Source organism: Gracilinanus agilis, chromosome 4 (assembly GCF_016433145.1).
Source record: "Gracilinanus agilis isolate LMUSP501 chromosome 4, AgileGrace, whole genome shotgun sequence".
Lineage (NCBI taxonomy): Eukaryota > Metazoa > Chordata > Mammalia > Didelphimorphia > Didelphidae > Gracilinanus > Gracilinanus agilis.
The window spans coordinates 465,718,814-465,737,787 of record NC_058133.1 but is presented as its reverse complement, the minus strand read 5'-3'; the positions used below and the strand labels follow the sequence as shown (position 1 = coordinate 465,737,787).

Genomic DNA, 18,974 nt, shown 5'->3' with positions numbered 1-18,974 from the left:
AGAGAGAGAGAGAGAGAGAGAGAGAGAGAGAGAGAGAGAGGTTGTAGTACTGATGTCATATCATGGCAGGAATACAAAACATCAAAGTAAATAAGACCTCCTACTTGTAGTTCTATAATAAATAGTAATGACTCTATGCTCAAGTTATAAATCAAACTTAGATTGCTGAGCTAAATCATAAAAATGAATGATGAAATCACAAGCATGGTGGACCAAAAACAAAACAAAACAAAACAAAAAAGATTCTCCCTGAGGAAAAACAGACACACTAATGCACTAATGGTGGAACTTCGAATTTTCTCAGCTATTCTGGAAAGCAACTTGGACCATGACCAAAATGTTACTGAGTTATGCACGGAGACCCAACTATACCTCTGCTAGACCTATTTCCCAGAAAGACCAAAGAAAGTGGAAGAGGCCCCATATGCACAAATATGTTTATAACGGCTCTTTTTATAGCAATGTCAAACTGGAAACTCAGAGGATGGCCACCAATTGGGAAAAGCTAAACAAATCGTGGCATGCAAATGTCATGGAATATTATTGTGCCATAAGAAATGATTGAATGGATAAATTCGGAGGAGACTGGGAAGACTTCTATGATCTGATGCAGAGTGAAATGAGCAGAACTAATATAATTTACACAATGGCAACAATATTATAGAGAGAAACAATTTGGAAAGAGTTTAGAGCCCTGATTAATACAATCAGATTCCACAAGGATTTAAAATGAAATAAATTATAGTCATCCGCCCCCTGTGAGAGAGGTGATGGACTTATTTTGAACATAGACAATGTTGGAACTTGTTTTGCTACACTGTGAGCTTTTTTGTTTAGACAAGAAAGGAAATAAAATATAATAAAGATAAAGAGATAACAAAAGTTCATGAAATAAATATTTTTCGTAAAAAAGATCTCTCAAAACACAAGAAAAGTTAAGAAATGGAAAACATTGTCTTTGATTATCTTTTTTTCCTTCCATATCTAAGAAGAGATTGAGCAAATAGACCATCAAAGCAGAAAAGAGAAAAAAAAATAATCTCTTCTCCACCTGAATTCAATCCTTTGTAAGTCTGCTGGAAGGCTACATAATTTATAAATGAAAAAAAGCTTCCTTCCTTATGTTGTTTTATAATTCATGTTAAGTAAAATGCTTTCTGAGTATGCAGAGACTACAGATAGCAATCAACTCATTCTCTTACTTATTTGAATTCTGAATTCTTTTTTTTTTAAACCCTTAACTTCTATGTATTGGCTCATAGGTGGAAGAGTGGTAAGGGTGGGCAATGGGGGTCAAGTGACTTGCCCAGGGTCACACAGCTGGGAAGTGTCTGAGGTTGGATTTGAACCCAGGACCTCCGGTCTCTAGACCTGATTCTCAATCCACTGAGCTACCCAGCTGCCCCTCTCTTACTTATTTGAATAGGTATAAGTCTAGAGAAAGAAGAGAAATGAGTAAGGGGATGTAGCTTCCTTCCCATTCCAGACCTGGAAAATCTCCATTTCACGGCACAAAGAAGAGAAAAAAAGTTGAATATCTTTTATTATAGTGTATAGTAAGACAACTTCTGTATTATCCACATACTCCCATTCTTTAATTCATTGCAAGTATACTCACAATAATTTCATCATAAGGGCTTCCTTAAGTATCTTAGTCATAAGCCATGCCTTGTCTTTCCTGTTTCTATTCTTAATTCATTAGCATTATCCTCTTAAACTTTTGTGATGGAACATGATATAAAAGGCAACTCTTTTCAATAATTTCTTGACAATGATTCCATACCTTTTCAATTATTGCTATCAAGTCTCACCTTTTAAAAAAAACCTTTAAATTTCTTGATATTTTGTTACTTATTTTGAAAAGTACATTGATTAAAGAAATCATTTCAGATGCATTATGATGTAGTTCATAAAAATGTACATTTTATTATTTTTTTAAACTTTTATCTTCTGCCTTAGAATTAGTACTGTGTATTGTTTCCAAAGCAGAAGAGCAGTAAAGGCTGGGCAATGGGGATTAAGTGACTTTCCTAGAGTCATACAACTAGCAAGTGTAAGAGGCCACATTTGAACCCAGGACCTCCCGTCTCTAGACCTGACTCTCAATCCACTAAGCCATCCAGCATTCTCCAAAACGCATATTTTATAAAATAAAACCATAAACTACCAAACTGAATTTACTAGGAATATTACTTCTATGTTTCTTTAGCTAATAAAATTCTTAATAAGGCCCTTCATAAAAGCTGATGTATACTTAGATACCTGGTTATGCCAACCTAAAAGGAGCTTCAAGGAAAGAGAAGACTTGAGAAGTAATGTTAAAATACTGGGCAGGGGGCAGCTGGGTAGTTCAGTGGATTGAGAGCCAGGCCTAGAGATGGGAGGTCCTAGGTTCAAATCTGGCCTCAGACACTTCCCAGCTGTGACCCTGGGCAAGTCACTTGACCCCCATTGCCCACCCTTACCACTCTTCCACCTAGGAGCCAATACAGAGAAAAAAATAAAATAAAGATAAAATAAAATACTGGGCAACATGATTTTGGATCAAGACATGAAAAGAGGCCAGAAGATGCAAAAACATCCTTGTTCTATATATCATGATTATGTTTTTCAGGGAGATAGAAGATGCTGGGTATAAAGAGCATCGGTTATTGGAAAAAAGATTCCCTCTGAGTTCATGAGACAAGGAACTGCTGCTGAATAACTATTGCAATGCCAAAGGAAATTCCACAGGTTTTAGTAATATCTGTTATTATTATTTAATACTTATTATTATTATTAAAATACTTAGATTTTATTTTACTTAAGCACAGGATTAGGGCAAAATCAATACAAAACAAAACAAAAACCCCACTAACTTTGAACCTTGATTGAGGTTTCTAACAAAATGATCTGCTCATGGTAACAAAGCCATTATAGAAATAAACCTAGAACTTCTGGACTCCGTAGCTGGCCCTCTAGCTAGGCTGCCTCCCAGTCGCATCATAAAAAAATGGAACTGTGTGTTAGAAGGAAAAAAAATGACTACTTATAGCTATAGCAGCAATTTCAAAATTAGCTACCTTTGGCCAATGACAACACTGGCGTGTTAGAGTAAAAGTCAAAGTAAATATGAAGGGAATAAAAATGATAAATCATTACATGTTATTACAGCAACTCTAGCCTTACTTATTTGAATAAGCTCTTAACTAAAATTAGGAAATGGGAAAAAAATCACACAGACCCTTATAATTTCCTAGAAAAATTTAACATATTCAAAACAGTCACTGCAACAAGGAAGCAAAAGGAGGCTAGAAACTGCTTAAGCTAGCAAATGTTTAATCTCCCTGCAAAGCAGAAATGACAGCCAAAGACAACATTGGTTTGCAAGGAGATTAAACATGCTAGCTTAGGCAATTTATACTACTGTTTGAAAAATATTATGGAGAGAATAATCCTCGTCTAGAAGACAAAAGATAAAACACACCACCCTTTTTCAGGTAGAGTGAAGGAGGACAATGGATGCTGAATGTTGCATCTGATGGTAGATATGGTCATCATATTGGTTTAATTGCTTTTCTTAATTACAAGGTAAAGTTCTTCAGGAAATGACTATGGTTGAAAAAGTAAAAGGCACAAATCAAACTCTTAAAGAGATATTTAAAAAAATTGTAGGAGATGATGTTGGAAGACTATAAAGTATTTTCACAAAACAACGAAAAAGTGGCTAAGGAGAAAATGAGACTTTTGAGAACTTTGCCCAAGGCTCATCTAAACTCGATTGTTCTGAATGTGTTTCCAGATGAAATTGGAAGTTAACAAATAAATAAAAAATAGAACAGATCTGCTGGCATTTATTTAATGTTTATAGTGATGTATTCTCAAGGGCAATGAATAATGGTAGGACTGTACTTTGTTCCCTAATTCTATTCAATAAGTATTTCTAAGTCCCTTACTATTCACAAGGGGCTGTTAGGCATCAGAAATGCAAAAACAAAAATGATAAACATTCTTTGCCTCAAGGTCATGTTCTGACCCCTCTCTATCAGATACACTCTTTGAGGAAGTGATATACAACATAAAGGGATATAAAGTTGAGAAGAATGAATGGATTTCACCAAATTTTACCAAATATATACAGAAGGAAAAGAACAGCCAGGTGGCACAGTGAAAGACTCATCTTCCTGAGTTCAAAACTGACCTCAGACACGTATTAGCTGTGTGATCCTGGGTAAGTCACTTAACCCTATTTGTCTCAGTTTCTTCATTTGTAAAATGAGCTGGAGACAGAAATGGCAAATCACTCTAGCATCTTTGCCAAGAAAGCTCCAAATGAGGGTCACAAGAATCAGTCACAACTGAAAACAACTGAACACACACATACTGAAGAAATTCTAAAAGAACTCAGGTTGATTCTCAAGAGGAATTTACAAAATAATCAATGCGATCATATGCATAGCTTTTATATTAAAAAAAACAGTAGTAATCAAGAAGAAAAAAGTTAACTACTGACCTACATGGCTGCTTTCTCACCTCTATAAAATCTTCATGAAAATGATATGTGTACACATTGAAGACATTCTTAAGGAAAACATGACAAAAATATGGTTTGGTGTAAAGAGCACTGGATTTTAAGTCAAGGAATATAGATTAAGTTCCTGGCTTTGCTGTGAAAGTATTTGGGTGAATTATCCAAAATACAAATTTCAGTTCAACTTTTAAGTTTAACACAAAGCATCAGCACTACTCAAGCACAACTTAAGACTTAAAAGCTAGTCAAAGGGGGACAACTCTTTTGGCTCAGTAGACAAACTCAATTAGAGGGTAATGACAAACTCATCTATCATTGTGGGCTTAAAAGCAGCCATCAATTAAGAAAGCGCTAAAGCTCAAATTTACGTTCACAATTTAATTTCATAAAAATAACCCAAACCCCTCCATTCTCCTGACATGGGCATTGTGCAGAGATGGCAGCAACCCTGTACCCCTTGACTCTGGCAGGCTGTGAGCAGGGGAATTCCCTTCCCCCTTCCTGCCCTTGAGACCCCCAAGGCAAGGACCATTGTCCTTGGAATTCCTTTGAGTTGAAATAGGCAAAGAGATACACCTCCTGGACACACCCGGACAGTCTAGGCCCTGAGGGTCTAGGACGGACCCTGCACCAACTCCCAGCCTGAGTGCAGGGAGTCACGTACACACTACCAGAAAGGATACAAAAGAGCGAGAACTGGGGGACTCGGGGAGAGCCTCCCATGGCTGCTCCACTCATGCTGTCTTGCTGGCCATTAATCCTATCTTACTAATAAATCTTTCTTTTTTACTTTTAAGCTAAGTTTGGAGTCCTCTCATTCTTGAGAATGGTTTCCTTCCCGAACCCAGGGGTTCCCATTTGCACCCCTATAACACTCCTCACATAAGCCTACATTAGTTAAAGGATAATCCATAATCACAAACACTTAACTAGCTCATTACTATAACTATTGTTAATCCAACACAGGCAAAGGATTAAAAAGAGTAAGAGGAACTCTGTTTACCAAAAGCATCACCTCTGACATTATAAGTATTAGAGGCACTGCCTGCCCACTGAGCTAACTTTAACTGCTGCCCTATCCTGACCACTTTGCAAAGGGAGCAAAATCACTTGTCTCCTAAGTAAAGATTTGTATGAATGGCACAAGGAACGTTTAATTCTTTTTCTTAATTAATGAAATGGACCTACCCATGCAAAGGCGGGTATAATAATATGAGATGATCCAGTGGAGTTGAAGATCCATAACTTAACTAATAATAACAATTCTACCTACGGGATGAACCTAAAAACATCAAAGTTATAATCTTTGGTTGGGGTGTCTCTGGAGCATCAAACAACCTCCAAATGATATAACCTAGATCAACCAGTCCAAGTGCAACAAAGCCAGTAATTGACCCAAATCTTGATCCACGGAACAAGCTACCCCAGGGATAAAAGTCCAATCCTATTTAAGAGCCCATATCGACAATTAGGAATCAGGACGCCGGAATGGTGCAACTGCTATTAAAGGTTCTTTTGTTCAATGATTAAAGTCCTAAGTGATCTGAGTTCAGACTGGAGAAATCCAGGTTGGTTCCTATCTATATATTTATTTCTCCCACTATGAAAAGGCAAGAGAATAAGGCCAACATTGCCAATGCGCCTTAAAACTAACTCATGAAATATATCTTTATTAATTAATGTAATAAATTATGTACTCTAGAAAAGAGTCCATTAAAGTGGCAGAGCAGGTAATTGCATATAACCATTATGGGCCTCAGTTTCCTTATCTGTAAAAAGAGAGTTGGTTGGGAAAACCACTGTTTCATCTAACTCTAAAACTATGATTCTGTGAAACAAGACTTTCTCAGATTTTTTTCTGTATTAGAGCACATCCTTATAGGCACAGTTACTAAGATCCTGCTGTAATTAATCACCTTTAAGATAGTACTTTACTCGGGAAAGTTAGAAGGTCTCATCAAAATGACTCCCCAAAGTTTCTGACTGATATGATTATGGAGGCAACTTTGTTCAGTGATCTACTCAGTTTTGACATTAGGCAAGGTAAAGACCTAAGTTTACATATTTCTCAGCATTATATAAGGCATATTGGATAAATTCTGAACAAAACTCTACATTAATAGTAAGTTCCTCTAAATCAGTGGTTCCCAAACTTTTTTGGCCCACTTCCCCCTTTCCAGAAAAAAATATTACTTAGCGCCCCTGGAAATTATGAAACTATTTATTGAACTCAGAATAGAATGTAATACAAAAAAAAGAGTGTGGCCATCACCGCCTCCCTGGATCGGCAGCACCCACCAGGGGTCAGTAGCGCCCACTTTGGGAATCACTGCTCTAAATGATCCTATTCACAGATCATCTCATACTAATTTAATTGAGCCTTACAACACTACAAAGGCTCCTAAACACTCTAAAATGAAATCCACTACAATGTGAACCATTCACAATATAAAAAAAAAAAACCCAAAGTAGATGAAAATGCATTTTGCCTAAACTATGACATACAGAGGGATGGAGAGCCTTTTGAATAGATCCAGCTGGGGGAGGTACTTCAGATGGACATGATTAGGGCTTAGCACTGAGTAACAAGAGCTCAGGCTGTTTGACATTTGGAAAATTGTGCAGTGCTTTTCAAAGATCCCAAATTGCCTGCTCCTACAAAAGTCCAGGGAATATGGTTGCAAATAATGGAACACTGACCTCAGAACAACCCTAAGGCAATGGAAAGATATATGGTGGGTCTGAACAGGCTATAACAAGTTACTAACAATGTCTTTCTAGTAAGAAGTGGAGCAAAAGAAATTATTGATAATAAATGACTGAAAAAAGGAAACAGATTAGTAATGTAGAGAAAACAAGAGACAACTGGTGTTGTGATCCATTGGTGCTCCATTGTTCCACCATAGTCTCTTGGATGTGGTTGCTCCCTTCAATCCAGATCACACCCCATTCCTGCCTTCCTATCCTATATAACTCTTGACTCTCTCCTCCAGCACATCTTCCACAGGGAAGATTCCCTTGGTTCTCTTGACAATTTATTGCTGATTTGAAGATACACTAGTCCCCTTGATTATTGAACGAGTAAGAGTTGTCTCTTTAGCACATCATGTAAAAAATCTATGGAGAATTAACAAGAAAACATGGACAACTGCACATGATGCGAAGATACAGAAAGGCTGCCATTTCTTATCAATTATGAGAGTACACACATCAAAGTACACAACAGGAATGTCACCATTTAGGCGGCAGTTAACAGGCAGCTAAGTGGCACCACACAGAGCAAGCACTGATCCCAGAATTAGGAAGACCTCTGATTCAAATTTAGCCTCATACACTTACTAGCTATGCAACCCTGGGCAAATCATAATCTCTTTTTGACAGCAGTGCCCTCAATTGAAAAATGGGGGTAGCAACAGCACCTACTTCCCAGAATTGTTGTGAAATTCAAGCAAGATAATATTTGTAAGGTTCTTTGCAAACCTTAAAGTATTGTATAAATCCTATGTATTATTATCTCAATCAAGCCTTGAGTTTTAGGACTCGCTATTAATAGGACTGAATCTAGAGGGAGATTCTTTGGCAGGTCTGATAGGAATATAGATAGAGGTTCTTTGCTGTACTACTCGGACCATTGAATAAACAAGTTTTTATTGGGTTTTCAGAGAGGAGAATAAGACTGTTTCAGACTATTTCAATTCATCCTAAGTAAATACCATTATTATATCAAGATTACTTCTTAAATACAGAAAAACACTGAAGAATAAAAAGTGAATTCCCATGAAGCAAGCTTTCTCCACTTGCTTCTTCATCAAAATAGAATGATGGGCTTTCACAGAAAGATCTGAGGGGAATTTGGAGTGAGGCTGCTTCTTCCTCTCTCCTTATCACCCTACTTGAAGATGACCCCTGCTATGCTTAAAATAAGAGCTATTCCTATAAAACTAATTCAGGTTAGGTGCTATAAAATACCATTTATGTTCATCTAAATACTATAATGATAGTACAAGGGATAGCTAGGTGGTGTCGTAGATAGAGTGCTGGGCTTGGCATCAGGAAAATGTGAATTCAAATTCTTACTAGCTGTATGACCCTGGGCAAGTCTTTTAACTCTGTTTGCCTCAGTTCCCACATCTGTAAAATGAGCTAGAGAAGGAAATGGCAAACTAATCTGGTGTATCTTTGCCAAGAAAACTCTGACAAAGAGTCAGAGACACAAATGAAACAACAGAATACCAGTAAAATATTGTAAGTTCATCACAAGTTTGGCTGCAGAGTAAGTTTTTCTTCAGCAAAAGAAAATCTAAAAGATTCCCTAAATTTTAGAAAGGCTGCCAACTTCATCAGTGAAGGGAATACCCACATCTATGAAATCACAGATCTCTGAAGTACATACACTAAGGCAAAAAGTACTACATCTTGCCCTAAATCACATGATAAAGTTTTTTTTTTTTAAATTTTAACAAATCTGTTGTTTTCTGCCCTACTTAGATAAAAACAATGATAAAATATCTTTGAGAAAATGCAAACACCATGAAGCAAATAGTTTAATTTCTAGAGCTAAGCTTTTGCTAAATAATGTGACTTAGGGAAAAAACAAGTAAAAACAATAAAAAAGTTTCTTTTAAAAAATACGTTGTTGGGGGCAGCTGGGTAGCTCAGTGGATTGAGAGCCAGGCCTAGAGACAGGAGGTCCTGGGTTCAAATCTGGCCTCAGACACTTCCCAGCTGTGTGACCCTGGGCAAGTCACTTGACCCCCATTGCCTACCCTTACCACTCTTCTGCCTTGGAGCCAATACACAGTATTAACTCCAAGATGGAAGGTAAGGGTTTAAAAAAAAAAGTACATTGTTCTTAAGACTTGGGGAATAAAAAAAGATTTACTTTACCATGGATAACATATTTGGATACTTTGAAAAGTTAATGATTTCAATGGAGTATCTGCTCTACTGATATTCTGCCACTAGTGGTTCCTCCATGGTGATTATTGGGTTGGTAGTGAATTTTCTGGCAAGGGCAAACTTTGTAAATGTAGTTGGGCCAATACATACAGGCTATGCCTGGGCCAACACTTGAAGTCTTTCTAGCTTGACAAGACCTACAAGGGCTCATGCTTCATTGACTTAGCTTTCAAAACCCAGAGATACCAACTCACCCCAATGAGACATCCAAGTAGGATGTTAGTGGAGGGTAGAATTCATGATTCTTCTTTATTTTATTTGTGTATAATTTTAAGATACAGACAATCAACTGAAATCAGTTTTTTGTTTTTTGTTTTTTGTTTTAAACCCTTACCTTCCATCTTGGAGTCAATACTGAGTATTGGCTCCAAGGCAGAAGAGTGGTAAGGGTAGGCAATGGGGGTCAAGTGACTTGCCCAGGGTCACACAGCTGGGAAGTGTCTGAGGGCAGATTTGAACCCAGGAACTCCTGTCTCTAGGTCTGGCTCTCAATTCACTGAGCTACCCAGCTGCCCCTGAAATCAGTTTTCTAATAATTAATGTGCCATTCAGATTGTCTAGAAGCCTCAGCTTCTGATAGCCCTTTTCTGGGAGGAAGGAAGAAGCTTGGCGACAACAGTATGCTTCCTAGCCTACAGTTCCCCTTATAATCTAGATTTACTGTGCCTCTCAGTTTATTAAGAGCTTGCCTATATTTGAATAAAAAGCCAAATGGGTAGCTCCATTATGAGATATAAAGCTCCTGGAAAATAATAGGAAAAAAGTACACACCCTAAACTGGAAAATGGTAGCACAGCGGGAAGAAAAAAGCAGGACTTTCATCATCCCTCTAAAAGTGAGAGAAAAAAAAAAAACAAAAAACTTCACCCACCCCCTAAATGCCTTTTTTGCAGTTCTCACTTTGGAATGCTATCTCATCCTGTTTCCCAAGTTTTCCCGACTTGGGGCAGAAGAAGGTGTGCATACTGCCTCACAATTCTTACATGGGAGGGGTAATCACTTTTTATTCACAGCTGAAAGGTGGGAAGAGCTTAGAAGGGCTTTAAGAAAAATTTACATGTCAGAAAGCTAAAGTTCCTATATAAATGGAATATGAGCAGCTATTACATAAATGAAGCTGTCATAATACACAGAATGGTAAAACGCTTGAATATAGCATATGCATGGGAATGGAATGGTTCTAAAATAAACCATAACACTAAATTTCTTTTTTATGGTGCATTTAAAATCTCAATTTTGACATCTAATTTTATATTTTTGAGCAATTGATGTAACAATTCCCCTATTTCTGTCAAGTCACTACTATTTTTCCAAATTCCTGGTTTATAACTTTGACGTTATCTTCGAATCCTAATTCGCACTCACCTCACATAGCCCCTGAGTGGCCAAATTGATCACGTCTCCCTCACATCTCTCACCGCGAACCCTCTCTCTATTCACTCAGCCACCATCTTAGTTCAGGCTCCCATCACTACTCAAAGAGACTCTTGAAATGGGCTTCAATTAGTCTCTCTGTCTCATTTCTTCTCACTCCAGTCGATCCTCCATATAACTATCAAAGAGACTTTTCTTTTTAAAATAAAACTCTTACCTTCTCTCTTAGAATCCATACTAAGTATTGGTTCCAAGGCAGAAGAGTGGTAAGGGTTACTGAACTTGGGTTAAGTGACTTCTCCAGGGTCACCTAGCTAGGAAGTCTGAGGCCAACAAAGAGATTTTTCTTAAATTGACCATATCATTTCCTTTCTTAGGAAACCCTATTGTCTCCCCATTGCCTCTGGCATAAACTATAAATTCCTGTATTGTGCTTTTAAAGTCCTTAACAACCTGACCCCACCTTTTTTTTTTTTTAATACAATCTCATTATGCATTAATTTTCTTCCTGACCTCCTCACCCACGGTGCTTCATCTCCCATTACTTTCCCTTAGCATTAGCTGAGTCTGATATCTGGAACACACTCCCTCCTTATCACTGCCTCATGGAATTCCTCTGCCTTCAAGATTCAACTCAAGCATCATCTTCTACCCAAAGTCTTTCTAGAATCCCCTCAATGGCTAGTGCCTTCCCTCCCAATTACCTGTGTTATATCTAAGGTCCCTAAGAGAAGGGACTGTTTCATTTACTGCATTTCATCCCCAAAACCTAGTATGGTATCTGGCTCATTGTGGCTATTAAATAAATGCTTATTGATTGAATGAATATCAGTCTAATAGTTTTAGGTGTATGTATGTAGTCATCATGGTGCCAAATAGAAATGAACATTATTGGAATGAAAATAGCATTATTGTTCTATGTGTGTATCTTCTGACTCATAAATTAAAGAGCATGTGCATTATTATTCCAGTAGCTTTGATGGACACATAGGAATCCACTCACACATCTTCACCAATGCCCTCTTGTGGCTAACGTGATTCATTTTTAAACATTGCTAACACCTATACAGCACTTACTACTTGCAAGGTACTCTGCTAGATGCTTTATAATTATTATCTCATTTGATGCTCACAACAACCATAGAGATGGGTGCTATTATTATCCCCATTTTACAGATGAGAAAACTGAGGCAGACAGGTAAAGTGACTTGCCCAGGGATCCTCATCTGTTATGGGTCAGAAGTAGGATTCTAGGTCAGGTCTTCCTGACGTCTGACCCAGGACTTTATCCACTGGGTCATCTAGCTGCCCTTTTCAATACACAGCACAGGTCACTGAAAAAAGGCATATAATCCTTGGCCTGGGAGACAGGGAAGCTAACTGGCACAAACAAATTTTAGTTTATCTCTTCCACATTCTAAAATGGTCACAAATCCAATTTTTAAATTTTTTTTAAATTTAAAAAAAATTTTTACTTATGAAAATGATTTTATTATTTTACTTATGGAAAAGATATGTTCATTTAGCAAATTATTGAGGGTGTTGATGAAGTAAGCACAATTTTCCTTCCACATTTTAAGTGTATATGATCATTTAAATTTGTATCGTATGTTGGGTTACAAGAAGCTTTGTAAACAGTATCTCATCTGATTCTCATTATAACCCTGCAGGGCAGTCAGTATGATATTATTTTCCACATTTTAGAGATAAAGAATTGACCAGCCTTCTATAGCTAGCATATAGGAAAACCAGGACTCCTACCCAGTTCCAGGTTATTTTAATTATAAGAAAAACTAACATGAGTTTGAGGTTTGCAAAGCACTTTCCAGGAGTAGCTCATCCTTTAAACATTACATCACCTCTTAGGAGGTAGGTGCTCTCCTTAGCTCCATTCTACACGTGAGGAGATTAAGACAGTGTAAGTAACTTGGCCAGGGCTGTACTACTAGTCACTTTTTTAAAACCCATATCTTCTGTCTTGGAATCGATACTAAGGCAGAAGAGTGGTAAGATCTGGGCAATTGGGGTTAAGTGACTCGCCTAGGGTCACACTGCTAGGATACATTTGAGACCAAATTTGAACCCCAACCTCCTGTCTGTAGACCTGGCTTTCTATACACGTAGTCACCCAGCTGCCCTGCCCTGCTAGTAATTTTCAGAGGCAGGATTCCAAGCCATCCCTCTAGCCACTATGCCACTTAGCTGCCTAACAGGCTATCCCTGAATTCTGTGGAGCGATACAGGTGCTATAAATGATCACGAAATAATGATTTTATATTTCTTTTTAGTATCTTTGTCGGATGCTATCCCCCACTTAAATTCAAACCTCCTCTCCTTTAAAAATAAGAAAGAATTCAATCTATACGGTGCTACTTGAAATAGTATGTCAGTCAACAACAACAAAGTATAAGAGGACAGCAAAAAACAATTCCCTAATACCATCTTCTGTTAGAGGATTAAAAGATTTTGGCCTAATATTAGAAAGAATTAAACTCATTTTAAAACTGAAAAATCACTGATGCTCTTCCTGTCAGATTCCATCAAATTGACTATACTTTTCAGGTATAAGATTAAATAAATAAGTCTCATAAGAACATAATCCTTTATAACTAGAAAAGTCAATCTCCTCGACCTTATAAAAGAATAGGTAGTAACTAATTCTATTGATTAAATACTGCCAATTATTAAAGAGTTAACTCCCACTCTCCTGGATGGGACAAAATATTATTGGAAATGAGATCTTTTCCGAAATGTATTACCTTGCTTACAGGGGATGAGATTGAGCCCAAATGGAAAGGCCATGTGTAAAAGTGTTTCATTACATCTCTTAGATGTTTAAAAGCAATAAAAGCTTGGTTATTTTAAATATCTGAGACTTACTTATGAAAATAATACAATTATTCCTTTGTAAATGAATTCTAAATTAATTATACAAGTCTTCTGTGAAATATTCGTGTATATGCATATATATACACACGTGTATATGTACATAGATGTGTACAGATGTGTGTATATACACATGTTTTATATATATATATACATGTATATATATTATTCTTAAAATGAGGTAGGCCTTCAGTGTCCTGGATGGACTTTCTATGGTGAATTTATGGGAGGACAGGGACATGAGTTCAAATGATTGGCAGACATGGAGAAGATACACTTTGCATTGGGAAAACCAATCAAATTTCACCCAAATCAAATAGTTTATGAAATTTCAGATTCATTTGAATACCTGAGGCCATTATTTTTTTTAAACAACAGGCAGGATAGGAGAGTGGATTGAAAGCTGGTTTCACAGCCAGGAAGTCCTGAGTTCCAGTCCCATCCCTAACACACACAGGCTGATTGGCACTGGACAAATTACTTAAGCACTCACTCCTATCCTAGGCAACTTTTTAAGACCATAAATTGCAGAGAAGACGCCAGCCTTCAATGAGAAAAAAGCTTCATGACCCAGATTTTCATATATTAGTGAAATCAGTGGTCTAGTCTCTATCACTTCCTATTTTTTAAATAATGAAAAATAATGTCAAAATACTTTGTTTTGTTTCCAGTAGTGAACTGAAAAAAATATTACACAATGATGATGACTAACACTCTTCTCTCGAAAAATATTTTTTCTTGGAAAAAATGTATCATGTCCATATTTATAGACTATATAATTTAGACGGACCTCTACAAGTAGTTGTATAACCTTAGTTCATCTATACAATATCTGTATTTTCTAATTAAATATAAGATGCCCAATGAAATTTATTTACCCTTATGTTTATAAGACCTTTTATTTAGTATGTAAAAACAATTCTAACACTGTCATTCCTTCAGTATTTCCAACAAATCACTACTAAAAATGAGCCATTGTTAAAATATCTAGTCATTCAAGATGTAATAAGTTTAGATAACAGGTTAAACATCAGGATAAGGGGCATTCTGTTGAGTTGCCTAGGAAACATTTAAGTAGCTGAACTCCACTGATGCATTGAAGGATATAAAGAAATGCTGACACTAAGGATAGGTCCATAGAAGAAGCCAAATGAAATTACATTTCATCTCCATTCTCAATACTGCTTAGCATCAACTCCACTTGACAAGCTTCTCTTCCCAGCAATATTCCCATTTTATCCTTTTAAATAATATCCCACTGGTGGAATAAGATACACTTCTTTCTCCCTGAAAATATTTTATGAATAGAAAAAGATAGTGATAAAGCAAAAAAAAAGAATATTCTATGATTTAAAAAATCACAATTTTAAAATAGAATGTCATTTTCCAGTATGAATAAGGGAAAAAAAGCCCTTCATCACTTTCATGGTCACAATGTCTTCAATGTAAAGGAATAAATGGCATTTAATCCTCCTGGTTAAGTAACACCAACTATTATTAGAAGCATTAAAAAAGTATTATTAGTATTAAAAGGTTAGCTTTCAGACTACATAAAAGAATTAATTAATTTCTGGAGAAAAAATGATCCTTTTCTAACTTTTAAAAACAAAACATTATTATGACTTGAATGTAATTAGCAATCTAGTTCCAGTGTCATGGACAGTACTAGTACTTGCTATTACTGTAATGCACTCCAAATTAAAATTAGACCAATTATCTCAAAATAAGATGATTATCTTCTATCTTTGCAAAAGGAGACCGACCGGTTGTTAGAAAACTATTTGAATTAATTAGCAAGGTATTGGAAAGAGTAATTTCAACACAGCATGGGTTGAATGGTGTATGAACAGTAATTTTCAATCCTCTTTTTATAATAAAGAAAGCAAGTCAAAGGTAACGTACCAGGGTCCATTTGGTTACAAATGGAAATGAAGCATTATGGTAACCAGAGTTCTAAGGAAACATATATTTGTGAAAAACTATTTGTTCTTCAAATGACATTGCAATCTAGGGACAAGAAGTGTTTGTCCGATTCCCTGTACAAGCTTACTGTTCTTAACAGACAACACAAAGCTCACCTGATTCTATCTGCTGTCTGGCAACCCCTGGCTTGTAGTTGAAACAGGCAGGTATTTTCCCCAAGGTTTGGTTACTTCCTGTCCCTCCTCTTAATCAATTGTCTTTATTTTTTCCCCATTAAAACTTGAATATTTGGCATTTTAAAGGTTTAGCTAGCTCTTCCACTGATGTGCAGCAATGTTAATTGTTGTTGGGGTCTGAGTAATTTCTTTTTTTAAGAGAACTCTGGAGGGCATTTTTAAGTTTTTAAGGTGCACTAATTGGATCTTTAATTTGCATAAGAATCGGAAACAATGAAATAACGTTCTCCAGTTTCATTTATCTGCCAGAAATTTCTTGAGGAGGGAAAACTGGAGGCAGTGTCTTTTAACATTATTGCCTATTAACAGGTGTTTTGATTCAGGACGCGTCTCACCGTGGCTTATGCAGCTAACATTCCAAAGATGATCATTTTCTTTCTTGATTCAGTGGTTATTAGGATGACTCCAGTGATTGTTGTGTTTTTCACATAAAAGTTTGATGATCACTAGTTCCCACACCTCGGATTAACTAGGATTAACTTTCTTTGTGCGGTTTACTCAAACAGCGGTTTTCCTGTGAAATCATGTAAGGAGGAACCATCTGGAAAAGGTTACTGTGGAAACAGCAAGGAGAAGCAGGGGGTGGGGCTAGAGAGAGATGCCATGACAACCTTTTTCGGGTTTCCCAGGAAACGACGGTTGCTATAGGAACTGCATCACTCAGGTCCGAATTAGTAACTTCCGCTGGAAGGGGTGTCTGTCACTTTAATCTTCTTGTGATATTGCAGAAGCTTATCTTTCAGATGCATTAAGGGGGGGGGGGAATCTCTCGCTTCTCTCAGCAGCACTGAAAACATCTCTGTTTCTAGACTAGGATTGGTTTTTTGGCGGGGGGTTGAGGGTGCACAGAAATTCATCACAACGATTTAATGTTAAACCTAACGCTTTCGAAATACTTAAGCAGTCCACAGGGTTAAACTACAGTTGGTCAAATCATTCAATCTTGAATCGAAGAAAGCATTTTCTTCAGAAATTTTAGTCATATGTAATTCTGGGGAGGGGGATTTCAAAAGGAGAGTTCAGATAGGAACTGAATAAATTTACAATGGATTTACAAACATTGCACTAATTGGAATTTCATTGACCTATCCCTTAGGTTAGGCAATTCACCTACAAGCACAATAAACAATGCTAGAAGGTCCTCCCACTGACTGGTAAAGAAAAAAAACTGCCTTTAATTATGTAGTTAAACCAGTTGCCCTAAAAGCACTTTTAATTCCCCTCCCCACCTACACGTTTCATTGTTTTAGAGAGATCTAGAAATCAAAACTAAAAGTAACAAACAGCACTTCCGCTATTTGCAAGATTAAAAGGGGGAAAATGGGGAGCAGAGGAAACGCAGCCCATTTGCAAAAGACACCTGTTTCGGGCACGAAGCAACATGGGACAGGGGAGGGGTAGATGAAGGAAGTGTGTTTTCCATATTCTTCTCTGGATGAATGGTCTGGAAATGTATAAAAAACGAGGGCATACACAGACCAATGAGGCACGTTCCACACAATACTAAGCATAGCATGTCACTTGTATCATGTATTTAAACATCGGTGAATATCTTTTTGATGTTGACACACGAGTTGGGATTATTGTTCGTGGTGCAGGTGGCTGTGGAGTTGGCCGTTTTGAAGGGGGCTGGGGGGAAGGTGCTATGGTTCATACCCGCCTCCTCGATCACCATGTATTCTGACTTACTCAGAGTCGAATTACTCCGAGCTTTCCTTAGCTCTTCAACTGAAGAGGAGAGATGCTGGCAGCTCCCCACGTGCATATACTGGGCTTGCTCTTCACCCTCTGTCTCTCGATGATAGAAGTAGTTGAAATTGGAAACAATCACTGGCACCGGCAAGGCAATTGTCAGGACACCAGCGATGGCACACAGAGATCCCACAATCTTGCCCCCGATGGTCACCGGGTGCATATCCCCATAACCTACAGTGGTCATGGTCACCACTGCCCACCAGAAGGCATCGGGAATACTGCTGAACCCAGAAGTGGGATCGTCTGCCTCCGCGAAGTAGACAGCGCTGGAGAAGAGGATGACCCCGATGAAGAGGAAGAAGATGAGGAGCCCCAGCTCCCTCATGGAGGCCTTGAGGGTCTGCCCCAGGATTTGCAGCCCCTTGGAGTGGCGGGAGAGTTTGAATATACGGAAGACCCGCACCAGCCGGATGACCCTCAGAATGGCTAAGGACATGGCCTGCTGTCCGTTGCCCTGCCTCTCGGCCAGCTCGGTGCCCAGGGTGATGAAGTAGGGGATGATGGCCACGATGTCGATCAGGTTCATGATGTTGCGGGAGAAGGTGGCCTTACTGGGGCAAGCGAAGAAACGCACCAACAGCTCAAAGGAGAACCAAATGATGCACAGGGTCTCCACCACAAAGAAGGGATCCGAGAAGCTGGAGACGCCAGCGGGCGAGCCCGACGTGCCATTGTTGGCAGCTTCCAGCGTGTCGGGGGCCAAGGGCACGGGGTAGTCCTTCTCATCGCGGAACTCGGGCAGCGTCTCCAGACAGAAGATGACAATAGAGATGAGAATGACCAGCACAGACACTATGGCGATTCCCCGTGCGGGCCCCGAGCTCTCGGGGTACTCGAAGAGTAGCCACACCTGACGCTGGAAGTCCCGGCGGGGCAGGGGCCGCTCCTCCTCCCGGAGGAAGCCCTCATCCTCTCGGAACTTCTCCATGGCCTCCTCGCCCAGCTGGTAGAAGCGGATCTCCTCGGAGAAGATGTCGATGGGCACGTTGACTGGCCGGCGTATGCGGCCCCCGGACTGGTAGTAATAGAGGATGGCGTCGAAGCTGGGCCGGTTGCGATCGAAGAAGTACTCATTGCGGAGCGGGTCGAAGTACCTCATACGTCGCTTGGGATCTCCCAGCAGCGTCTCGGGGAACTGGCACAGGGTCTTCAGTTGGGTCTCGAAGCGCAGCCCGGAGATGTTAATCACCACCCGCTCTCCGCAGCAGTCTTGCTCTGCTCCCGCGCCCGCCTCGGCTGGGGGGCCCCCGGGCGGGAGCGGCTCGTAGCGGTCACGGTCACGGTCACAGCCACCACCGCAGCCCCCCGGCTGCGGGCCGCCCGCCTCGGGC

The 18,974-nt window shown here is 38.8% G+C and overlaps 2 protein-coding genes across 2 annotated transcripts in view; one reads left to right on the top strand and one right to left on the bottom strand.

Moving 5' to 3' along the window:
• Positions 1-18,974, top strand: part of BCAS2 (BCAS2 pre-mRNA processing factor) — a 248,526-nt gene that overhangs the window by 123,759 nt on the left and 105,793 nt on the right. The window lies entirely within an intron of this gene.
• The window catches only part of KCNA3 (potassium voltage-gated channel subfamily A member 3), a 1,892-nt gene continuing 340 nt past the window's right edge, over positions 17,423-18,974 (bottom strand). The window contains exon 2 of the mRNA XM_044673171.1: positions 17,423-18,967. Coding sequence (XP_044529106.1) covers positions 17,423-18,967 — 1,545 coding nt within the window. The remainder of the gene's footprint in view (positions 18,968-18,974) is intronic.